This window comes from Achroia grisella, unplaced genomic scaffold (assembly GCF_030625045.1).
Source record: "Achroia grisella isolate CSIRO2021 unplaced genomic scaffold, CSIRO_AGI_Agris_v1 utg546, whole genome shotgun sequence".
In the NCBI taxonomy this organism is placed as follows: domain Eukaryota; kingdom Metazoa; phylum Arthropoda; class Insecta; order Lepidoptera; family Pyralidae; genus Achroia; species Achroia grisella.
Genome location: NW_026712931.1, coordinates 1325614 through 1353541, shown reverse-complemented (window position 1 = coordinate 1353541; position 27928 = coordinate 1325614). Strand labels below are relative to the sequence as shown.

At 32.4% G+C, this 27928-nt stretch overlaps 1 protein-coding gene across 2 annotated transcripts; it reads right to left on the bottom strand.

Moving 5' to 3' along the window:
- Window positions 1-177: 177 nt before the first annotated feature.
- Window positions 178-26830, bottom strand: LOC131848220 (arf-GAP with dual PH domain-containing protein 1-like). Of its 2 annotated transcripts, XM_059198010.1 has the most exons (8): window positions 26659-26830; window positions 15990-16215; window positions 11313-11486; window positions 9331-9423; window positions 7445-7621; window positions 6630-6865; window positions 5760-5954; window positions 178-2619 (listed from the first exon to the last, which is right to left on the bottom strand). In XM_059198010.1, exons 1-8 carry the CDS (start codon window positions 26738-26740, stop codon window positions 2555-2557), a joined length of 1248 nt encoding a protein of 415 aa, XP_059053993.1. In that variant the 5' UTR covers window positions 26741-26830; the 3' UTR covers window positions 178-2554. The 2 variants fall into 2 exon arrangements, with proteins under 2 accessions (XP_059053993.1, XP_059053994.1); XM_059198011.1 differs by lacking the exon at window positions 9331-9423.
- Between the last annotated feature and the right edge of the window lie 1098 nt (window positions 26831-27928).

Below are 27928 nucleotides of genomic sequence, written 5' to 3'. Positions count from 1 at the left end.
AATAATAAAGTACAATGCACTCCATGAAAGTTCAACCATTTTACAACAATTACCAATTATAAATGGTCTCAGTAGATAATTCAACTTCAGCTCTTAAACTCAAAAGAGTATATAAATATATATATATATTGCAACAAATCGACCGATTACATATTGATTCAAGGTATCATTGATTACTTGTTTATTAGGAGATGTGTTTGACAATTGCAATATTTATCTAGAAATCCCGACTTACGGTTACAGAAGTCCTTCGAGAAACCCAATAAACAACTTAATTTAGATTTTAGAACAACATATACACAGCTTTAAATGGGTACACAATTATATACTAAACTACTCATTGAAAATACAGCGTACGTAAATATACATCTGTCTCAACACCGAGACGACTACTTAAATTGTGATGATTATCATTTATTGTAATTATTATAATTGAATAAAATAAACGTGACATTAATTTACTACGATATAAATTCCATAATTCATTAAAGCCAGTAGTCCAGAGTATTCACACTATGCTAAAATACACTCTTACAGTGCGAAATAATTTATTGCATTGCGTAATTATTATCCTATGTCTCTCAACAGCTAACAACTCAGTAACAGCCATAGAGTAAGTAGCAGACATACATTTTTTTTAAATTCATGTCAACGGCCACTGTAGTGGAAGCGGCCATTAACTAAAGTAAATTCAGCCTAAATTAAGAGCTAATGTAAAGTGATCGTGAAGACATCTTAATGGCAATATCATATTTAAATACAAGAAAATTATTAAGACCTTACATACCCGAAGTTCAACTCCAGTGACCAGCACTGTATAAATCTTATTAGTATTAATTAAGCAAAAATACATTATTAGAGAAGGTAAGCATATATGTAAACAAAACATATATGTCAATTCACCCATAATAATAAATATATAATCCTAAATGATTAATATTGACCTTTAGTCGTCGGTGGTAAAATACAGATTAGTTAAAGACACATAACATACGATACTTTTAGCAACTGCACTGAATTTATTTACTTTAAATTTTGCAATGTATATGAACAAAGTCGAGAGAAGGTCAAGACCGTATTTGAATATCAGTGCAATATAATGTACCTAATGCAATTAATGAAACGATAAATGATGATATACGAACAATAGGTAAAATACACTACCAATGCAATATAACCATTAAAACTTCGACCCAACCGCCAAATTAGTAAATTCGGATGTTAAAAGTATCGTCAGCGCAAACAGCCTTAATGTCATAATACAAAATAGAAATGGGATAATTAATGGTAATTACAAATATTGTGTTTGTAGCTTAAAAATAAAGACTTTTTTATAATATGCAGTTTTATGGCATAACCTATTTGTGTCGCAATATCACTAGGAGTCTATATGAAATATAGCTAATAAATAATTACCCACAAATTGGATTCATTACTGGCACGCCTACAAAAGCATAGTCCAAGTTAGTAGTAATTTAGAAGCGTCAGATAATTTAGTAACAATATTTTTATTATTGTTCCAGAAACTACCAATGTTACATTACTCGTCACAAAGTTCACTAAAATAATTCGAACTATGCTTAACGGACCATACATTCCGTATTGATATCATACTTGTATCGCCTATATTGATTATATTGTTATACAATACATGAAACTATCACTTACGATTACGACTTTGAAACTATACTTCATGTGGCAAATTACATGCAACTGGTGATTATGATTCGATATTTACAGCGGTTTAACGGAAGTTATTAAATGTACGTAATGGCTCCGCAGACAGTCAAACGGCTGAATCAAGCGACACATCATTTGCCATTTGTAAAATAAGGTCTAGGTACGTGCTGAATTCAAGCCTCTTGACTGTCTGAGAAGTCTTATGTCCAAAACTTACGTCTAGAATATTGCTTAAACGACTAAAATACTATAAATACACCTACTTTTGTTTTTTGTGGTATTGCCAACATTACAATTAAGTTACCATATACAAATTCCCTGTAGAATGTCTTTTACCATGATTAAGAGAGCATTAATGTTGTGTTAATGAAATGTTTTGATGAAAATTAATAAATACCTATACTTATGTAATTACTTAACCGTAATTAGATAGTGGATTTTACGTCTTATAAAATGATATTTGTGCGCGTGAACCACGATAAAGTACAAAATTATTCTCATATTTAATATTAACATGACAGATTCAGTTCTTTCGCCGTTAGAATATAATAAGTAAATTAACATTAAAATATTTCAAGACGATAAAAATTATACTAAGTATCATGATAAAATTTAATAAAAAACAAACGAACAAAATTATCAATGAACCAAAATAATTAAACATTTATTTACATAAAACTTTTTAAAATCGTTGTAACGTTAGCATTAAGTTATAATTAATTAATCATCGTGTAATAAATAAAATTACTCAGCAGTCTATACGATAAAATAACGTTACAGGAGGTCGACGCTAGAATATGTTTACCATCAATAATTTATCATGGATATATTTGTTTATCATTACCTTAAACCTACGCTCCAAGAGGAAGTGTGACTACCTTCCGGAGAATATGTTTATCGAGTTGGATGTCGTCCGTTTGCGGACAAGGGTAGCCTCAACTGAAAACAAAACAGATGAGATTGATTAAACAAAAGTATTTCTAATCTTACAATAACTAGTTTTTGGCAACTACAATTATTGGTATCATAAAAATATCATATATAAAACACAATTAAATATATATATATAATAATAATAATAATATAACTAATCGCTGTTTGTACATATGTGGAAGATATATGATATAAGAAAAAGAAATTAGGTACCTACATTTATATGTATAATTATTCTATACTTATGTTTGTCACCTATTTCCTAAAAGGCTGCACCGATTTAGACAAAATTTTGTGCGCATAAATTTATATTCATTTCTTGATGGTTTTTAAAAATACAATTGAATTCGTTAGGTGGTGTTGCTTTTCTACCGAGTACGCTAATAGTCTATATTTTTATTGTAACATTTGTTCATTTTTACTGTATAGTAAAATAACATCAAAGACATTAAATGGTATAATAGAAATTTTATTTACACATACAAAATTTGATTATTAAGCAGAAATTTACTGTCACCCAGATTATTTTATCATTTTGTGCGTTTGTTTACATAGAAACACTGAAGAATCCAAACAAAGCATATAACGTCAGTGTAATAGTCTTTCAGTACATAAACCTAAACTAACACTTACGTCATGGTATTACGAGATCGTTGAACTCTTAACCAAAATAACATCGTCACAATGATGCTGACGTCAACAAATTTAATGGAAATTAAAAAACGTCAGTCAAGTCAGAAATAAACGTTAACAATCACACGATGGATATTACGAGAACAAATCTAAATTAATTTCTATGATTTCATTTCATTTTCCTCATGTCTTCATTTGGCATTTCGTAGAAATTGACTCGTTTTTAACTATTTTCAAAAAACGAAGCAGTTTTCAATTTGCCTAAATTTTTAACCGCTTTAAAAAAGGAAGAAGTATTCAATACGATTGTATTTTTGAACCGATTTTTATGATAATTTTGAAACAGTGATGGGGTATTTAGTTATCTTATTGCGATTAAAGTATTTTTTAGAGATTATTATTATTGTGTGTACCATTATGTCACAATTATTATAAAATGTTACGTCACGAAATATTACGTCACAGTCCTGTTACAGAACAAACAGAACAAATTATTAGATAATGTTAAAAACTGAATATTCAAGGAACATGAAATATGAAAATAAAAATTTGTTCATACTAAATTTAGCAAAGAGGCCAAACAGTTCAATGTACTTGTAAAGGTTTATTATAGTAACCGTTTGATGTCTTTATGAACAAGGGTTTTAGAATACACAAGCAAGTATTCGATTATCTATTTTAAGGTCAATACCTAGTAACGTCGATATGACTTACTATCTTTTTATTTTATTGTACTGGGCAATTTTATTATTTTATACCAAAAGTATTGAATATAAAGGAAACGTTTATAAATGGTGTCACCACAGAATACTACTTCTCTGTTCTGTGGAGTCTATTCTGTAGTACAGTAACGGTGCAACGATCCAAAAACCGACCTTTTATGAAAATTTGCCTAAGAATCGAAATAAAAAAGTGAAAAATGTTTATTTTTTAAATGGGAGCAATAACGTGTAAGTGGTACGGAAAAGATATACAAAGATCCAAAATACGTTTATTCATCCTAGCTTTTATAAAAGTTTGCCTAAGAAACAAATTAAAGACATGAAAATACATTAAAAAAAAGAAAAATGGAAGTAAAGACGCATTTATTAATAATCGTATTTATTTACGTTATAACAAAGTCACTGAAATTAAACATAACAGTCTATACAAATTAAAATAGAATATACTTTATTTATGTTATACAAAGAAAAACACAAGTACTTAATTTACAAAAACACACTTGTACAAATACAATAAGGCGGCCTTATTGCTGAGAGCAATCCGTTCTAGGTATCATTAGGGTAAGGTATTTGATTATCAAGCGGGCAGGTACACAAATAAGGAAAACAGAAATAATATAAAATGAAGGAAAATAAATACAAATAAACAAGTGCAAAATAGAAACTTAGAACAAAACTGCAGGGAGGCGTTTGGACATTATTGACCAGACTAAGTATTTCAATTATGAGATGAGATATGTGGCCCACTATAAGTACGATAATGGGTTGTTATAATGATTATATAAATTGCACCATTTCATATGTAAAAGTTCAATAAGTGTTCTTTCATTTCACCTCACGTTAGTTAGGGAAATTTCTTCACTGCATGTTAATAGTTTTTTATTCGGATACTAAGTATATCTTGTAAAACTGATTATGTTTAAACACTTCAGTTGTCAATGTGGAACAGGGTGGCACAAGAAAGAGAAGAATGGAAACGATTGGAGGAGGCCTTTGCCGATTGGCAAACAGATCTACAGACATTAAAAAAGATCCAAATAATAGAATAACTATTTTCGTTTTAAGTTTTAAAGCTTTGTTTGTTTGTTTTAAAATAATGTATAAGTTGAATCTGAATAAAGGCTATAATATAATATAATATAATAATAACTAAGTATATAAAATACTAATATACTAAGTACTATAAAGTTCATTGATCTCGTATATTACCCAATAAAGCATCTGTATTATACAAATTACAACAAATGACCTCGGTGGTCTAGCGGTTTAGCACACTGCTTTACTTCGGATGGTCGGAGATTCAATTCCTTACAAATGCACTGTATTTGTAATTGTGAGTATAATTGTTTGTATCGGTCTGTGTGTTTTCTATGTATATTATGTACGAATATACAAAATAAATCTAAATAAGTATTTATATTAATTGTCTTATACTCATACATAACACAAGTTCTGCTTCCCGTGGGACTGTATGTCGTTGTGTTAATTCTCCACGGTTATTTATTATTATTAATTCATCATTAGGGATTTGTTTAATAAAAAAAAAGTTTTAGTAACATGGAATTCCACAATTGTTGTAATATATGACGATGAGTTATAATTATAGATAATGGAATGGCCAAAATGCTGACACCTGATGAAAACCAGTAACCTTCTTCTATATACATGAACAGCACTACGAATATCACTATATCGCGTGATACCTATGATATTCATGTGTTGCCATTCCAGAGAGGTAAGGCCCACCTGTTATCCTGTAATATAAACATAAAGATCTCTATCTTTACTTACTTGTGGAGTCTTGAGGCGTGAGTGGTCGTTTAATAATTTGCTGTAAGACCGCAAGCCAACCGGCACGGTCCTCGTGTGTGGTGGCAGCTAGGCAGAATATTCGATCTGGTGTCACCAATTGAAACGGAAATCTGGCTTCCTTACAGCCATTTCCCGTGTTTGATACTCTTATGTGATAACCGTTAGATTCGTGTCCTAGAAAAAAAAATGGTGTTTAAAGTTAATAATTTTCAAATGACATCTGGAAGGACGGCATTAAAATTAAAACTGATGATGATGACGATAGAACCGGATAGCCGGATATATGCATGGATGACGGGATATACTCAGTGGAAATGTTTTATTTATAAAGCAAAAACTTTAAATAATCATATATTAGGTAACTTTTTAAATGATATTAATTAATTACTATATTTCCCAAATAATATATATAATATAAAATTAAAGTGTAAAAGTGCTAACATAGGACTATATTACAAATGTTATATAATATTATAAATGCTTTTTCGAGCGTGTATTGTACATAAGAAAAGACTTTATTATGGGCATACACTAAATAGATTTTATTATAATAATATATATGAAGAGACGTTTTCAGACTCCCATTTGTACGTCAGCTTATTTGCCGTTCCATATAAGTAGTGTCACAAAAACACACCAAATTGTGCAAACCGTTAATTGAAATAACCTCAAAACATCATCTCACAGTCTATGTTCAATCCCAATACCGACGCCGTTTAGATGGATGTCATATGGATGTGATATGGATATCAAAGCCCCTACATTTTTTATGTGATCGGGATGATTGGTATCACAATAACAATGTTAAAATATTTAGAGCAACCAGTGTAAATTAAGCAAAACACTCACCAACAAAAATTTCCCCTTTAGGATACGCATCGAGTGGTTCATCGTGGTACATCAGCTTTCTGTTGTCCAGTGTGAACCAGCGACGGCGATGAGCGTCGGAAGGTCGAGGGCCTGTCTTCCAAAGCCAACCCTCACGCGCAAAGTCCTTCGGAAGCCGGAGTACCAGCTCCGACTGCGGCATGGATGGGAAGGCCACTTGCAGAAGATGCAGTTGGGCGCAACGAATCGCTGTGTACCTATTTAAAATAATTAACATCACAGTTACTTAATTTTATTTTCATGAAATGTAAATGGCATACAATGACGGTGGAGCTGATGGAAAGTGGCAATCGTTATTAATATTACGTGTATAGCAATACGTTCAACACTGCCTCTCTGATCGATCCCTCGTTCAATTCCAATGGGGATCGAAATTATGACAGCCTAAGCCGAGTTTTGAACCCCTAGTGTGCTCTCAGACTAAAGTCGTATTCGTCAGGTTGGAGTTGGCTTTCAGTTTCTTCATAAGTACTAGCCGCCGCTATCGTGAAGCTGTTAAGGCCAATAGCATTAGAATAGTTCGAAAAAAAAACGATCATAGAATACTTTGTGCCGTCTGTGATAAAAAGATGATGATGATTGTAGAGACAAGAAAACAGAAATGATATTTTATGGTCAACGTAATTGTATGTTTATAAGTGTGTCTAATTATCTCGGCTCACTCGTATATAAAGTAATAAATTAAAGTAAATTATTAATTACTTAATGAGGCCCTTTCCGACTTAATGAGCAAAATAAGCAAAACATTGTAGTAAAACACATAAATAGATGTTTACCAATTGCTTATGACCTCGGGCTCCTCGTGGTACACGTAAATATGCCTTGTAGACCCATCCTTCATGAATGTTAATTGCATAGAGTTCATGTGACCAATCTTCGCCGGAGCAAAGCATACATTTAGCTCTGATAATTTCAGGACACCCTTCGGTTCTCTGTTCTCCCTCACGTGATACCTGTAAAAACAACATGAAATAAAAGTGAGTTAAGAATAATTCAGCCGCTTGCAATCCCATTCCAAATGATTATTCAAAGTACTTTTTAGTTTGACATTTTCATAATACTTGAAAACTTTATTTAAATTCAAATACAGACCCATTTCCCTTAAAAATCCATTAGACACATGCATTTCACATTTTTCAATGAGAACAGTTTTCAGTAATATGTTGTATAACATAACATGTACGATGTAGTAGATAGTACAGAACACATGTTTACGACCAACCTTCCCTTGAATAGTATCATGCTCGACATAACATTTATTTTCAATTGAGCATTATTTTTTATTTGTTGTAACAAACAATGTGATGTAAAATTTTTAAATGTATAGATACATCGTTTTTCAATGTAACTCAGTGTCTACAATGTTAAATAATTTGTAAATAATGCTCAAATGGATATTACAAACACAGTGCTCTACTCTGATGTTACTCTGTCATGCATACTTAAATAGGATTTGACTCCACGGCTTTCTTTCGCTAGAAAAATCTACAAATATAAATAAATCAGTATTTAAACTTTATATGACGGCATTACACAAAAAATAGAGACGTCATCTCATGATAGATATAAGAAATTGAGTTTGTGTCAGTAACCACCTACGTCTGTTTTATGATTTTATTTCATGTGTGACTATTTAACTACATCAATATATTTTATATATGTAACAGATCTTGTAGTTGGTATAAGAACTACTTATATATATTTTACACCGATTTTAGTTTACTTACCTGTTAATAATAACTTAATTTCTATATATATAGGTACTCGTGCGTAGAAAAAACGTTACAAGTGAGCAGTTTAGAAGAAAAATGAAATTATATACGAGATATTCGTCATAATTATAAAGTTAAACATGACATTATGGATATATGTAGTTTAATTAACTGTCAAACGACATTCTTGTGCACCATAGTAGGAGTCATTAACATTGTTAAAAGTATCCGATTTTGATAATTGTTTTAATAGTGTTCATAACACCCTCTGTCCACAGCCGTGACGACAAATACTAATTTAAGCATTTTGACTCTAACAGAGTAATTAATGTGCGAGCGTTTATCAAAATCAAATGTTTAATTAGCACCTTAACAGATTCCCTGTGATGTATTTATAACAAACACATTATTACATACTAAGACTAATCCCAGAATGGGTAATGAAAGGTATAGCAATTTTACTATTATCCTATGAACAATCATCGTACCCATATTTCGCCATGTACATTTGAAGCCAACAGTAGTACAACATTATTATCATATGAGAATTACTTAAAAATTTTAAAACACACATATTACGTATGTACCTATCCTATTCGATTACAATTCATTTTTAACAGCATTATAAACCAGTAATAGCCGTCGTTAATATTATTAAACGCAAACACATTTGAATTTGAGAAAATGATCCATTTACGAAGTAATGAGATTATATATTTAGGTATGTAATAATAAATAGAATCCACAAATATATGTTTTGTTATTGACAATGATGATAACATGATATGGGGTGAGTGACATGATATTTCGTTGCATTAGTAGATAATAACAAAACCAAAACCTTAGTATTTTTTGCTAAACGTAATCTAAAAGTGCTAATAATTAAAACTTCGACGCGCTCAAATGTAAAACCGTTATTTCCAAATATCTTTCGTTGCGTTGGTTCTTACCTCCATCGACCAATGTTTTTGACCCGGAGTCGATCGAATAATCGATCGAGACAACTCGCGGCACGGCCACAGCCGTCGGAAGCGTGATGATACCTAAGAACCAGTCCGGATAATGTTTATGCTAAACTGTAGGCACTGTAGTTCAATATTTACAATCAAACGTCAATTTTATATGCGAGGTTTTAAAAATCGGTTGTCGATAATCGCCTTTTTTACATTTTTACATTAATTTCTGTTTACTTATTAATATAATTACACGACATGTTTAAATATAACGGAACCGTCCACACATTGAGGTAACGAAGTGTCACCCGTTAAATTTAAAGATTGTATGTTACTGACGTATCTACGTAAAGAATTATCGTTTTGTTAGCATCAATTCTAGGATTTAATATAAGAAACTTCGTCATATCAGTATGAACACAAGAATTTTACAATAAACCGGCACATTGCGAGATTGTTTGCAGTGAAAATAATGATCCACGCGCGAAAAGTTTAATGGCCACGGAAAACAGTGGAGTGCAAAATTACGTAGTGATGTTTGTATAAAGGTCTTGACGTAGTAATGAGAGGCGTGGAACTTTTCGTTAACCGTACGTCACTGTCTCATACCATTGTTGTCCTATAGAACAGTATTATCTTATCTATCAATGAATTACATTTTAAGTCTCGTTGCTTCTTATTTACATAAGAATACCTAATTGGTAATTTTATAAAAAAATCTCTACTCGTTCATTGTTACTCAAATATTCTATTACGCTCAGTATTACTGCTGTAGGTTTTTTAATATAAAATAACAATTTTCTACAGATAACCAAGCACATATGTAATTCTGAGAAATGGTTACAAAAATTAATCAGCACAAACAAACACGCAACAGATTTTTCTTTACGTAACTACGATATGTAGGATTTATCTTTTTATTATCTTTCACCAAGCGACTGGTAAATATTGATTGTTGACTGAAATTAATTTGCCTCGGTACGTTTAAATGTTTCACATGGTATTTACTAAAATTTGGATAGTACACAATCATTTTGAATACGGCATTGTTTTTCGAATAGCCGCTACTTAAAAGAACATTTATTCCGCTTTTGCAATTTTTAATGTTACAATATTCTACTAGATAAGGACTAGATACAAGACAAATGTTTGGTTTGTTTATTTTTCTTTAAATATTTTAAAATTAGCTATGTAGCACACCACATTAATGAAAACAATCAATTGGAATAGAATATGTTATTAAAATAATGGGCTAGTTTTTTTAACGTTGTTTTAGCATTAAAAGTTGATGTTTTGATTACTCATTTATGCGTCTAAATTTAAACTTTTAATGATGTTTGATCAAAACGATTGTTTTTAGATGCAAACGAAAAAAAAACAATGTTGCGTTAATGCATTAAATTAAAACAAAAAAATAAACCATTATGAAAATTCATTAAGAATATTACATCGTAAGATTCTTAATGATTTTTCTTTGTAATTTATTTTAATATTCGTCTGAGACAAATTACTATTTCATGTATATTCTTGGACTCAGACCAGTAAACGTATGTATGTAAATATTTTACGCTTTTTGTTTAGAGTCTATAGTAGCCATTTATAATTATTTTGTTTATCGCCAAGTAGTCTAGGTATACTATTATGTAAGCACTCACACAAATAATCACTGATTTCAGATTTTTTAATCGTATACTTTTTAAAAATTCTTTTTTTACGACACGTCAAAATGTGTTTTCATTTTGGTTTTATAATTAATGTCTGAAAATTAAGTACGGTTAAGCTTATTTTATTAATGCGTGGACGCTGAAGCTTGATTCAATGAAAATACATATGATAACAGTATATCCAATGAAATAAGGCAGTTTGGCATAACCTCACAAAGAAATTAACTTAATGAAGCTATTATTAATAATAGATATGTTAATGGATGAAATTATGGTAATTATGATGGATTGTTAGACGGCAATAAAGCGACTTACTTCAGGGAGTCTTCGTTTTCGCAAAGCACGAATTTTCTGAGTTGATACCGGCTGTCTTCTTTGCCACGCTTCATGAGGAAACCTTCCATGGTACCGGATAGGTAGCTCTGGCGCTCTGGATGGCAGAATTCTTCGCGTTCATACTTCGCTCGTATCCATTGTTCGATCAGTACTCTGAAATTATAAAGTTGTTAGTGTACAACTTATTTTTTTTTCCATAGGGATAAATTCAACGGGACACATTCAATCACAATTTAACAGCCGCACTAAACGAAAATCAACTTTATCGATTGGAATAAGTGTTAGCCGAGATGTGTTCAGTTTTTGCAGAACACTAACACGTGTAATATCCCGATAATACTAAAAATACTGTTAAAAACTATCGAAAAATATCTGCCTTTTGGAAGTATAAATAACTAAAACTCTGGACAATTCACACAACGCCATCTAGTCCCAAGCAGGACGCAGGAAGTACTAAACATAGAATAACTATTGCACTCATGAATACAACTGTTTACATCATGTCAGGAATCGAACCCGCGACCATCGGGGGGAAGGGGATTGTTAGTAATGTGGACTCTTGACCCCATTGCTATCAATGTACTATGTCAGGTTGACCTCCACGCGGTTCCCCCTGGAAACCATCGTGATAAATTACATGTGAATTTGTCACGATGGGCTAACTGACCTGACCTCATGCTCATATTATCACCCTCCACTGGTGCCCCGCCAGCGTAAACCGTTAGCGCAGGCGGGGGCACCATTTCATTATCACATAAAAAAAAAAAAAACCCGCGACCATCAGAAGTAAGGCGTGCTAAACCGCTATACCATCGAGACCGTCAAGATAGTTCAAAACTTTTCAAAACTCTCATCTACCTATCATTAGACAGTTTTCATATTCTGTCATAGTAACGATAAATTCAACAATAACATGACTGATTAAAATTCATCCAGCCGTTTCGATGATGTGATCGATAACGAATACTACATACGATACGCCAAAACACAACCCCCCTTGTTATCATGTTGTCATGTTAGCCAATATCAAAACTTTGTCTTTCATATTTCCGAAAAGAATTTACGACCACTCACGGTTTTAGAGACGAGTTCATAAAACAGAATAAGTTTTGCGCGTATTAAGTGAAATAATCAACCGTAAATTTATCGAAAGTAGATGTTTTTTTTAATATTTGGTATTAAACGGGCACAATATATCGATGTTGTGCCCCATTTATTTTGCACGTTCTATACTACAATACCGATGTATATTGTATTGTATAGAAGGTACAAAATAAATTTCATACTACTTTTTCGTTCTGTTTAACCGGTATTGTCAATTATGCAGTGTATACCATACTCAAAAAGTAGACGAATTCGGCAATTTTAAACTGAATTTTACTTAACTTATGTATTAACTTAGTTTTAAATGTAGGCTACATTATGAGTATCGCTAAAGAGTCTTAGGACTTCACTTTGGATGCTTGTGCGTCCTCCGCATCTTTGTAGGACTGGCACAAACATCTGAATTTACATGTTGTATTCGTTATTGAAGACGTTATTAATTGAATACAAAGTTAATAAGAATTAATAAATAAGAACTTTATAGTCTGCTTTTTTACTCTATAATAAATAATGTCTATAGCACGGTGATGATGATGTTGTCACTATTTTTGTTCTAAGTTTTTTAAATAAAAGAGTATTAAAACAAATGTTAATAACAATCTTCGACAATTCGGATATCATAATACTGCCTATAGTTACGGTAAAAGTATCCAGTTGATTTATTTTTAGATTAAGTAGATAATATTGTATTGATACCATATTATCGTAGCAAATATAATAAAAAATATAATAATCATAACAGACTAAATAAAAATAAAACAAAAGATTATTCGCTAAACAAAGATTTATAAACAGGACATGTATAGGTACAAGATGCATGATGAATTTATGTCACCACTTTAGAATAAGATCTAATCGAAACTAAATCGATTTTTGTATATATAGTCGATTCAGAAACGTAAATAACAGTAATACTACTGCTATTGTTCGCTAAAGGCTTAAATCTAATTGATGGTATTGATAAAAGTGAAATAAGTAGAGATATGAAAAATATTTTTGAATTGAGTTAGTTATTTAATGTGATCCTATGAATTATTAAATACTAGCTTTTACCCACGGCTATGCTGGCATTGAATGCATTAAATAAATATCGGAGATCATAGTCAATTGATCTTAATTGATTTATATTATATTTAGTAGTATTTCATGATGATCGGTTTAGTAGTTTTTGCGTGAAAACGTAACTGTGTAAAAAGGGATGTTCCCTTTCATATTTATAATATTAGTTAAGAATTGATTATTGTATTATGCTCTATGGGGAAATTTGATCAGTTTAACGTTACCGTTACGGTCGGTTTCTAAGGTCTGACCATTATCAATAACGCTGTACTATAACCAGTTCCCCAACAACATGTAAACATTTCAGTACATTGTCACTGTGAAATTACTGAGAACTACAAACATTTTACGTATTTTCACCGATAAACTGTTAATGTGAAAAGGTACGATATTATATAGATATACTATGTGACCCCAATATTTCAAATATATTACAAATGCAGTTTATTACGATTTTTAATGAGTTCTTGTGTAGTGTTTTGGTGTGATTATTAATATTATTACACTAGATAAATTCAAATGATATAAAACCCTTGAATATGCTAGCATGACTCATATTTTGTATGTTTTTAGTGTTTATCATTCGATAGATACCTACTCTATAGAATACTAACACTACTAACTGGAAAGATAACGTACCTATAGATCTGGGTCATGTTTTGATATTTTCCTAATTAACGTTAGCAGTAAGTGTTAAGAAATCATTTATGTATAGTTTTATTGTTATAAAAATTCTAAAGTATTGTAGAGATCATGTTTGTTTGTTTGTTGGAAATACTTGTTTCTATATAGATGCATGAATGGATAGCAGAACCTCTAATTCCCGTTGGTTCCTACCTACGTTACGTAATTACGTCTGCATAATTTTTTCTGTCATGTTTCGGCAAGTCGATCTATGTTTATATTAAGATATCGCAGTGAAATTACTTGATTTGTATACACAAGTTTATTATATTTTTTACAGAGTATGTATTCCAATTTTACAGTCTTTTTTCATTGGATAAAGTCAAATGAGTAATTATTTTTGTGTTGTAATTCCTCTTTATGTCTGTATTGTTTAAATTAAGCCCAAGCGTTGTTTTTGCCAATCTGGAAAACAACTTACTTTTTGTACATATATACAATATCTCTATACCTACCTAGCTTATCATTTATATATAGTTTGATAATGGTATAGATTTTAGACGTAATAGTACATACCGCAATATATTACAACAATAACTTCACAAAACAGACACCTATGTATCTACTCTCATAGACACTTATCTTTGCTCTCTCACACAAACACGTTTATTTTTTAATGAAAACTATTCCTCAAGTAAGCGTGTTCATATCTATTTCTTTAAAAGTAAATTTAAAATTTAGTTACTTATTAGATAAGCTATATGAAAGAGTAAATAAAGACAAATTCATTAGTGTATTACATATATATGTATAATATAAACATTCACGACTTTAATACTATATGGTGTATTCAAGTAGACTATTCCTGTCAACTCTTGAAGTTGTTGTAAATACAATGTTATAAATCGCGTATTAATTACGTTATTGTAAAATTTCTCAGCACTGGAGAGATGAGAAAAAAAAATATTTCGACATTTCGAGTTTTATAATGGCTGTTTTGTGTATTTAAAAAGTGTTATTTTAATTGATTTATACCATTCGAAGCAAACAGACAAACATGTACAATCATTATACTATAATAATTAGTAATAAGGACATGGAAGCAAGGATAATGTATTGGGTAATGTGTTTGTTTGTTGTAAATAAATAGCTCAACCCAACAGGCATAATTTATCTGTAATGCCAACAATTATTATTGTGTTATTTCCCTTTATGTACAAACAACGTGTAGGTACTTATATACTTGATTATTGTTGAGTAATAATTACAATAATAGCTCAGTAGAAGTATTATCTCGTCTGTGGTGGAGACACTCGCGACTCAGTTACATTTGTTTACTCAATAGACAATTTTAAGAAGTTTTTTTTCTAATACATATACTACTATACGTGAACTCTGTGATGTCAGTCGAATTTTTACTACAGCAGACCAATTTGTACAAGGTGATCTGCATGGATTCCTGTCTAAAATATATCTACCGCCAAGCAACTTGTTCTTTTAAAATGTGTTACGGTTTAATGGGTGAGATATGGCAGTGAATGTACGGGGTACGATACCACGATATTAGTCCTAAAAATCAACGCTTGAAAGATACTACGGAATTAATCAGTCTGTGGTGTTGTTCTAGTCTATAAGTGACGTTTGCACTTCCCATCATGTTGGCTGTTTGTTCGCTATTCCAATAACACAAAATAAAAATTGAGAACGCCATTTCATATTAATATGAAGGAAAAATAGTCGAGAATTTCCTCCTTGGAGTATATTCTAGAAATAGGTACAGAATCCGTTGCTGTAAATAAATACGATGAGTAACATCACAGGTAATTATATAGTCTACTATATTATTTAAATATAATAATAGGTACTCACTGTGGATCATATCTGTTTGGCTTTCTGTAACATGGGGGCACTCGTTCCTCGTATTTATTCTTAGCTACAATATTGCCAACCTCCTTCATCCTCTGAATTTGGGAATCCTCCCATCTGTCCAGGTTAAGGTGTTTCACTTTACTGATGTGAGCGCCCATACCACGATGAATGCTCGCACACCGCATGCATATAAATATGCCGAGATTGTATGATGCCCAATCAGGGTCTGAAAAACAAGTCAAAACAGGTAATGTAAAAAAAATATATACCAAATTAGCTTTATCCCGTGATACTGTCTCGCGGAATACAGCCTATGTTATTAGCTGATAAGGGGCACCCATAAATTACGTTAGAATAATACCAGTAATTTTTAATCTCCCTATCACAGCCGGTTATAAGTGAAATGTGATATCAAATATAAGACCCCTCTTAGGAGGTTGGAAGGAGGTTATTTTTATAAATTTTATAATAATTTAATATAAATTATTTTTTTATAATAATGCTATAAATACATTAAGTATTTATTAGCATTATTATAAAAAAATATTAGTAAAAAATGTTTCTTCACTCCTCAATATAAACATTAACTGTATCAATTTTCATCTTCTCCATCCACGTAATTTTCGCAAAAAATACAGCAAAATTTTTAGTTGACGTATAATACTATAGATATAAAAATAATAATCTTGATAAGGATAATACAAGAAAACCTTACAAAAATTACTTTTTAATCTTGTCAATCAATTACTGTCCGACCGAACTCTCGCTTGTGGCAAATTATAGTGTTGGTTTTAGTAGTAAATTAAGACAAAATTATTATAGAAATCACAAATACATTTGTTAATAGTATTTAACAAAATTTGGTGAATTATTATCAAATGAAAATGTACAGACAGTCTGTTGTTTTATGTGACGTTACATTATCATGTAACAAGTCTAGATGGAAATCAAGTAAATAATTTCTAAATAATAAAAAAGCTCTACACATAGCCCCAAAGTATCATAGATAGTAATAATCGAGGAACCCCTTAGGTCACCTCGATTCCTAGATCACCTCGCGTGTAGACAAATCCTTAATGATACTAATAACAATAATGATTTGCCTTACTGACTCATCCGATATCGCTATCAATTTAGGCGATAGACCTTATAAAGTTAGTAATTTATAGTAAACATTTGCTTTCTTTTTCTTTTTGGCAGGAAGTTGACATCTTGTAATAACATAACTATTTTTATGACATATTTTTAACTTACATACAAACAAATTACTGTTGGAATACTTAAATGTCGTAATAGTGGAAAAACCTTTAATTAGCCTTAATTTTAACGACATATCATTTGTATTTATGTATTTAATGGTTTTCAAAATAAGTGATAAATAAAGAAATAATGACGTCATGAATAGCAAAATTTTGATGACGTCACCAAAAATTATACTCCGTCGAATGTATTATATGGTATAGATATTATATTATTAGAACAGTAGGCTCCCGCCTCTTATCCGTGGTGAATCACAGACGTTGAACAGAATACTGTAGGTAGTGTAGTTTTCCACATATAAATAGAAACATTATCAATTCCTAAGGACTGCAAAAATTAGTAGTAGATCCCCTTAAATTAGAGCCTCCATCATTACAAAAATTATTATTTAGGTATTATATGTACTAATTAAATTTTTTTCTGCACTTGTTTACAATTGCACACAATATATATGTCGATCGATATTTCGACGTTATTATGAGCATATCGTGGTCACCACGATATGCTCATAATAACGTCGAAATATCGGGAGTTCATAAATAACATAATCACGGTAAATATTCCGTTTATACTGTATAATAATATGTATAAAATAACCTAATAAGTTTCTATTTATATACAGTTTTATATAGATCTCATCGACTGTGATACCCCGAGCTCTGTTTAATCATTATTCTTTTAATCAAATGTCATGTAGTCATAGTAATTTTGTTATAATTAAGTTAAGTTTTCATTTATCATATACATAATTATAATAGCAAATCATAATAAAAATTGTTTTCGACACAAAATAGACCCCGAGTTATGGTAACTAGAAACATTTTAGTGTATGATGATACGAACGAACGCAGAAAAACCATATAACCCCGAGAATTAAACTTTCTAAATAAAACATTTTCCCTAGACCAATCATTCGACACTTCATTTATTAAAATACATCAATACACATCTGGTTAAATACGTTCCGCCTTAGATTGGGACATACTTGTACGTTTGTACTGTGTAACTATACTGGAAAAAATCCTCAGCTTTGTTTTGTAATCCAGTAAAAAACACTTCGATTCATCACAAAATGTTTCGGAACCCGGACGAACATCGGACGATCCGTCACGTGCTTGGCAGCTTTGTTTGGTTTATTAAAAACTGTATTTTAAACAATTATATTGTGCGAAAGTTATTTATATATATCTATTGTCTTTAGAATTAGCTTTATTTACATTTAATATTTGTGAACGATTACGATACTTTGTCTTGTACTAAATATGAACACCGCGATGGTCGACTTAAAATAGATCCACTATTCCCGCAATGTTTTTAATATTTTTACTTGCTACATTCCCATAGATAAGATAAAACAAACGAAAACAATGTTTAAAAATAATTTTACTTTATAAATGTCGTTCTCGTTATGGATATCAACTGTTGTTAAGTAGAATGACCGTTAAATTTTATTTAATGACATATTTTATAAAATATTAAGGTTTATAAATGTTTTAAGCTACTGTTTTCCTTAATTTGTAATAAATTAACAATAAAATATACAAACCGTTGTAAAAAAAACATGAAATGGTAGATGTTTTAAGAAGAATTCCATTTGACGACTAGATTACTTTATATTATCGAATCTATGTAGCGTATAACACTGTTGTGGCAGCATATGGGAAATGCATATGGATCCGCATTAGACAGCTAAATCAAGCAGCGGATAACGCTAATAAATGAGCATAGACATCGAAACTTCTAAGAGGAACTGACTTTTATTACAAGAAAATAACCTACGCTAGGTTACTTTCTTGTAATAAAATTTGTAAAAATAAAATACTACAACTTATTCTTTCCAACACAAAAGTAGGTACTGTTATATACCTGTGTACCAATAAAGCTTAATGTGAATAAGACAAAAACATTTAATATTTACAATAAATGAGGTGAAGACATATACAATGGACAATGGGTGTCCTTATCGTTATTGAAAAGCGAGTACTTCCAGGTAATTTTGCGAAGGACTAACGAGATTTACGAGATAGGTTACGAACTCAGGTTGAGAACGCACGCATGGTGTTTCTGCTTTCGCAGAAGGTATAAATGTGAATGTAGTATAGGCTGAATGACATCTCTTTGTAAATAAAAGCAGCTCGCCGCCTATGAATACAGTTCTTGTTGACGAGGGACGGCGAACCTCAATACCAACTTAATCCATTTGACTGCATTCAATATAAACCGTCTCAATGAATTTCAAGCCATCAACAACTCAGCAATTTCCGATCAAATGGATTCTCAGTCTAATACGCAGAGATACTGGGTGTTTTTAAGGTATCTATCACAGGCACTGCTTCAATGGGTTTATCCAGCAACATTTTGTACTTCATTAATGGTAATAAATATTGCTACTCAGTTAATGGTTAGCCCTACCTAGGCGTTCTGATATTGTTAATTTCCATAAGCTGCATATGGAAATTAACAATATCAGAACGCCTCTTGTCCCTAATGGGGTCTAAAACACTGAGCAACAGACCAAACCCCTCGATAAAAAAATAACCTGTATTTTGAGTGAAGGCAGTGAAATTACAGGACAGGAGGCATATGTTAGTCCTCCGGGACGTAGGAAGTGTGTCTCGGGTGTCACATGATAAAATAAAACTGTTCTTGTATATGCTACCTATTATAAAAAATACATCAAAGATTTTTTTTAAGTCACAGTTCACAAAGAACCCGCATCATAACAGGACTAATTTAACATAATAATATTCCAGGAATGCACCCTGCGGAAATATGACAATACGAAATGACGCAGTTCAAAAATTAAAAGTTGTTATTTCTGGTTAGTAAGCTAGTAGAGAAACACTAAAAATACTTGCATACCTATGTGTCATTCGTTGACTACTGTTTTGGTGACAGTATTAAGTGGTTAATTTACATGCAGCCCGAAAAACGATTAAATACTTGTATATTAAGTGAAATCCGCGGAAAACACTAGTACAAAATGACGACATTTTATTTACGGTTTCGTAGCTCCAAATAAAAAGATATCAAGGTAATTAATGCAAAGAATCTGGCACGAGAAACTGATTCATATAAATGTACACAGATATATGCTTAATGAGCATTATATAAACATGATTGGCTTTGGATACCATAGACTAAGTAGAATTACATCGACTTTAGTGTTTTGTCCACTTAAAATTTGTATATTTTTAAAACATATAATACAGCATTCCTTATCATCATCATTATGTATAATAGAAAAATAATGTAAGTAGATACCATGGACACTATGCATTTGTTACTGAAAAATATTGAATCGATACTATACCGGATACTTGTTTCTTAGTATACTACCGGTTTCTACAACCATCTCATCTACAAATGTTTAACCACAATTTTATACAATAGGTGTAATACCTATCCGAGGAGGTAATGCATATACCTACTTATATTTGTATGTATGCTGGGTCTCTTTTATTAATTCATCAGGCAAGTCTTACGTCGGCGACGCACTTTATCAATTTAGCTATTGATTTGCTTACGTAGACGACCAAGATTTATCAGCGTAAAGTCATAAACATTACTTCCTAAAAGGTTACATTGAAGTTTCTTCTTGGTTAAAAAAAATAGATTCTCTAAAGCTGTAACAAACTTACAAAATTCAAGTTGCATAGTCGAAAGACATTATCTCGTGGGAAAGAAACTACCACAAGACTATTTACAACATACATTTATCCACATCAGAGGGATCATTTGTGCAAATGTATCCAAAAATTTTGAATTGTTCTTCATTAGCAACTTGATGACTATACCTAAGTCTGAAATCTTCACTAATAGCCTAACTGGAACTAAATGAGGGCGACCGGCCGAGTTGCCTCGTAGTCTCAACGTAAGTACATCCGTATTTTCTACACAACATCGCACTGCGCACCGACACAACGTCACGCGCACGCACACTACATCAGGCCTAGTAAATAACAAGTATGTTTTGGAAGTACTACATGTAATGCTCCGGTTTTGGTCGTCATATAATAGGTAATAGTCGTCAATGAATCTTCTAACATATTTCGAAACTAGTTTTGTGTGAGAATATCACATACCTACTGTAACACTTGCTATGATGATAAATTGTTGATATGAACAATGATGTCGGTTACGCACGTCTTTCTTGTGTTGTTGACAATTTTTACTTACATAATATTTCTTTAAAAAAGTTCATATGTTCGAAAGTTTAGTTGTAAAGATCCGAACGTTTCTTTTGTCAGTTTTATCAGAGAATAGTAAAATTATACCTATGATAAATTAGTTAATACGATTTGGTACTAAATAGTACAATATAATTTGATATTTCAAACGTATGGTGCATTGCCTTGTACATACTTCATAACCGCGGGAACTATCAATTTACGTGTCAAATCATATACCTTGATTTCAGAATCATGTAGTGTTTGTTTGTTTTCTATGAAACATACAGCGTTGCGTCATATCTCTGATAATAATTTCTGCTCAATCTTTCGTAATACACACACATACAAACAACAAAGTTCAAACCGAACACTTAGTTCTTTGAACTGTTTTTCCCGTTTTGGATAAGAAAAATAATACAACTATTTTATGTAAAACGTAGTTTTTTTATTCGAAGTAGTCTATCGAATACAGACTTGTCATTATCCATTCATTTCTACCATCGCATACCGACGCAATGACGTCTTGGCACTATCACCACTGTCTAGCATCAAAGTTTGCATTTTCACTTTCGAAAATAACTGCAGACATCTTTGAATATTCCTCTATAGGGATTCAACATTTGCTTTACACTTTTAATCTTAATTAATTGCTTATTCTGAAAGTAAAGTACTGCAGCTGTAGATTTAATAAAGTAATTTGGGATACGTATTATTAGAATACGACTTCAATAAAGTTAATGTGCACTGAATGGTTCCTAAGTGTCTAAACGTAAGTGGAATAAAACAAAAGAGTAGTAGTAGTAGTTTATGTAACTCAACTAGTTTGATGTATGGGTTTGGAGGGAAAAAGCCAGTGCCAATGTTTCTCACTGATATTAAAGATCACGCATGAGGAGTGCCTTAGACGACATTCTTTAATGTGTGACGTGCTACGTGCATGATGTTGGTCATATCTATAGGCGGACGTTACTACTTTCCATACGTGTATAGTGGAACGTCCGCTTTTTTGCTTTTTAATTTTATAAAACGATTTTAACACATCAAGTCCTGTAACAGTTATGAACGTTCAATAAAATTCACGTTCAAAGTCAATAAAATGTGGTCATCACGGTTACCGTGTCACTTACTATTAGGTGGACCATCAGCTTGTACGCAATACCAATTACATAAAAAATATATAGACATCCATCCGCTTTATGGCGAGCGGATACTGTAACTTAGGCTCGAGAATGTAGGTGAGTCACGTGCGTCAACGTCTTTATAAAAATTCCTATTCGGTACTGTTCTGGAAAACTCGGCAGGGAGTTCATTCCACCTGAACCTTACTGGGAAGAAAAATCCGCGGAAAACGAACTATATGCTGCTAATTAATAATTTGCATTATATTGCATTGTATTCTACGTCATGTCAGACGATTCTGTTACGATTACTGTTTGTTGTGCAAAAGTTCTGGATTTGGAATGAAGAGGACATTCTAACCAAACTAGACAGACATATAGTACATATATCTCATCAATGTCCACAATTCAAGATTTCAATTGAGCAATTGCCGCAGAAATTGTTCTGTGACAATATGGCTGGAGAAGTCTATACCCACAACTGTCCGACTGTCGTTAAGGTCATATTAGTAACTGTATCAACGTCTAATACAGAAAAGAGAGACTTTGTATAAGTAATGTCGCAATCACCTAACTTAAAATCACAGCTAGATTTGCAAACTGTGTTCCAGACAAAATATAGCTTTTTCACACTATTAACTATTAGAAAAAGGGCCTATACAGTTTTATTTCACAAAAACGGGGGTGAGTGCAGAGGGTACTCCAATCCCGCTGAACATATGGAGCAGCTTAAGATCTAACTGAGATATAGGTAATGGTGAAATTAAAAGTTACGGAGGCATATAGACGAATACTCCAGGACGCTAGTGGCGCACGTTGCCATTCATGAGATTAGTTCTCATGAATGGCAACTCACGCCACAGGGGTCGTGATGTATCTACTCGTATTTTGTAATACCCGCAATGATGATCATGTATATAGACAACGGCTACCACTTACTTTCTATCAGGTATGTCGACAACTTAGTTGCCGTGCCAATATCGTACAAAAAGTGCACTCGCAATAGAAACTGTCATTGTGATTGGTCCCCTATCCGTATCAGGTAAAATTTGGTGCAGGTAATGTAGCATTTGTAATACGCAATAAAACATTTGAAGCCTCTAAAGGATTTCTTATTCTGTTGTGGTTGTAACCTCATGAACCTCCTTGATAATTGACGTAGATTGCGACGTTGATAAAGTTCGCGGTAAACAACTCAAATAAAACTGTAGACAAAACAGGTAGGTACCTCAGTAGACCAAATTAAATTTTGCAGATTTGCGACATAGACTAAATTGCTTTTGTAGATAAAATTGTTACTGTACAGGTCACGTGGTATTAAAATTAATGGTATTTATACCGCGGCATTACACATTATTAATACATTCGGCCTCGGCGCAGATGGTGTAGGGTTCGATTCCTCGCACGGTATAAACATTTGTCTATATGAGTATGATTGTTCGTATTGGCGTGGATGTTTTCTATGTAGGCATTACGTACATATATACTTACAAGCAAATGTATTTAAGTATTTCTATTATTTGTTTGGTCGCCAGAGTACAAGCTCTGTTCAGTTTGTGACTCGAAGGCGCTGTGTGAATTGCCGTGTGTTATTATTATTATTATTCCCTTAGTTCGAGAAAAACAATCGTTTACATGTTATGAATATGGAATTTTATGTAATTAATTACAATGTATATAAATGCAAAACTTTGTAAGGATATTCACTATTCAATAATGCTTAAACGGCTGAATGTATTTTAATAAAATTCGCTATAAAGAAAACCATATCCTATGATTATTACTTAATTTACAAGGTCTATAGCAAATATGACATATTTTGCAACGAAATTTTATTCAAAATTTTTTTAATTACCAGGGGTGGGAAACAATTCGGTGACACCCCAATTATAGTAAATGAATCGATTGTAATTGCTGCCTATATATACGAAAACATGTTTATCACCTTTATTTTTAAAAAGTATTATCTTGGTGACAAGTTATTTCTAAGTCCTGTCCCGTACCCTGTAAATTAACTGCCATGTCTCATTATAATATTGGTAAACATAGAAATCTTTCCAACTGCAAACCGATTTCAATACCTACCTGTATAAGACCAAAAATAAAACTAATGGGTTAATTACTTTTTAAAATAGAGTCAAAATAAATTTAAGTTACCTATCTAAATTTCTCTACATTATTTTTCAATATTTGTTTGTCTGGATATTTGACAGTTTATTTCAAAGGTGTTGTATGTAAGTATGTAAAGCATTTGTGAGCAATTCGCATTTGAAATAATCGGTTCTGCGATTCATAAATACAGGTATTTAACAAAAGACAATGCACTTGCAAAATATTTGTCGATTCGTAATATATTTAGGTCTGTGTATATATTTAAATTGAAAAAATGACACCCAGCGACACCAGTGGAGAATGATAAGATGAGCATGAGGTCTGGTCTATTGTCGACCTGATATAGTACATTATTAACAATGGCAGGAATATTTATATTCAGCGAAATGTGGAATTGCCAATTGGCTTTATTCATCAAAGCGACGATATTTGAAAATGCTATTTTATATAGCACAGGGGACAAACGATCTTGCTGCTCACCTTATGGTATATAATTAACAACGCCCATCAGCACTCGCACCCAAGTTAATTGCAAATTGCCGATCTTTTAAAAAGGAATAAACTCTTTTCTTGAACGTTTCAACAGCCTATCGGTTCCGAAATAGCAATGCTGGAAGATGATTCCAAAATTTGTTATACGTGGAAAAAAAAAATTGAGAAATGCACGGTGGAGGACTACCTCGTCTAGAATTACAAACGTGAAGATATATTTTTGTTTTATATAATAAATTATTTAAGAATTGTTAATAATTGTTACGTAATGAGTATGGTATCTAATTTTTTTATTTATTAATAACATTGACGAGCGCGTGTATGGGCGAGAGGATTATTAGAAATGAGTACTAGTGACCCCATTGCTAGTCAAATTTTATTGCCAACGTAGCATATGCCAGGTCGACCTCCACGCGGTCCCTCCTGGAAACCCAGGTGAATTTGCCATAATGTTCATCTTATCATCCTCCACTGTTGCCCCGCTAACATATTAGCGCAAATGGGTGCACCTTTCCATCATCATCCAGAAAAAATCTGAATTGCCTAACTTCATAGAAGTTAAGTAAGTCTAATTATTTTTTTACAGCTATCTACGTCCGTTTTGGAGCAAATAGCAAACTCGGTTTAGATTTCGACAATGCGCCATACACGCTGTTGAAATGTAGAGTAAAATTAGGTCACTCTCACTCACACGAATACTCTGTACTGTCTGAGTATAGATACTGATGTATGACTTTACTATTGGAAAATAAAATAGATACGACAGTAGATGTAGAATACGTACCTATATATACTGACATTATAAAATCACTACTCATACGTTAGCATGATGGAAAAAAAATCCGGACACTAGAAGAATATCTCAAAATATGACACTATACCAAGCCACTTGGCCGTCGTAATAGTAGCAGAGTGGATAGATCCGTACCCTGCAGCAGCAGGACAATGTACAACCGTACTGAACCGAACCGAATGCCAAAAACGTTTTTGTTTAGTTATAGGCACAATAAAACCTCTGTTATAAAATGTACCTCAAGTTACCTACTCTATGTATACTTAAATAAATAGTATTAATTCTGCAAAATTAAACCACTGTACTGGAGCTAGGTCAAATCATTTCGTAGTAAATAATCATTCATAAAGAAATGAACGGCGCGCGTAATGTTTTACAAAACAAAACAAACACATAAACATCTTCGTCGCGTCGTAGAATGCTATTGGTCACACAAAATCAATTTTCAATTAGCGTAGGTAGGTAGGTATACACAACCGGAACAAACTTAATGATGTACCTATCTTTAATACGTATTTCTGTCTGCATTCTTCAACCAACATTGCATGCACAAATGCTCTCCTCGATGATTTGTTTTCATTGAATGCATTTTACGCTGAGGTCACTGAACTCCAAAGCATGGACGCACTTACGCCCCCCGCCTATTCACCCCATGGAAATACCACGCTTCACGAGGAAAACATTACCAATATAATGGTTAAAAATAACGACAAACAACGTACCTTCGCTTCCACAATCGGCACACACATTATTTCCACTTTTCTTTTGTAATTCCTGTAATATTTTCTCGTTATGATCTACCATCGTGGAAGTTTTGCATCAATAATGAAGACACACACGCTAGCGTACGTCGCCACTCGAAACTCAAACGCTCAGAAGAGCGCGTTCCCCGACACTGCGCGAGGGAGCGAATACGAGGCGGCACGAGCAAGACTTCGACCGACGACGCGCAGCAAATCGGTTCAACAAACGCTATTACGTAGTATCTAATTTGTTGTTGCTTTCACACTCGTACAATTTCGGTTAGATTGAATGAGATAGAAAGAGAGGTCTAGTTTCGGTATATGAATGAAACGAGTGAGTAGTGGATGTCTCGTAAAATTATACTAGTGTGCGTATGGCGTAGTATACGTGATACGAGACAAATAGAAGCGTCTGTCTCGCGTAAATACAGACTAGCTGCAAAATATTGCGATTCACATTATATAGGTAGGCAAATGAGGTAGATGCAAAGTGCAAACGGTACTACCTATCGACGGTACCGATCGGTAGGTGTCTAGTATTTACTAGTCAATCATTTCAGTAGTTAAATTTCTCTGTAAACTTGTAGATACGTTGTAAATTGTAGACATCTAATTGTCTCGTTTCTGATGCCTGAAGTCTGATGAAATAAACTTACGTAATGGTTTACTGATTCCGTTTACCCATTTACCTACTTATCAATTTCTATAAGTACATTCCCATAGTCGCAAATAATAGTAGTAGGTAGTAAATATCGTCACACACGTGGAGGAGGGGATTGTTGATAATGGGGACTATTGGCCCATTGATAGCAACATGCCTACTCTATTAGATATATATCAACACGGTCACCTATAAAAATTAAAGATGAGATAAGTAGCAGGCTAACATTAAATAATACCTACATAGTATTTTTTTGACAGCCTCAGTGGTCTAGTCGTTTAGTACACCGCTTTACTATCCGATGGTCATAGGTTCGATTCCTCGCATGGTACAAACATTTGTATTTATGAGTATGATTGTTTGTATCAGTCTGGGTGTTTTCTATGTATAATATGTATTTATTTACAAAAAAAATGTATCCATGTATATATATTAGTTGTCTAGTACCCATAACACAAGCTTAGCTTGGGACTAGATTGCTCTGTGTGAATTGTCCTGAGATATTATTATAAATTATTATTATTATTATTATTGATGAGTATGTTATGGTGCAACTGCATGCGCATACAGTATAGGTATGCAGGTACC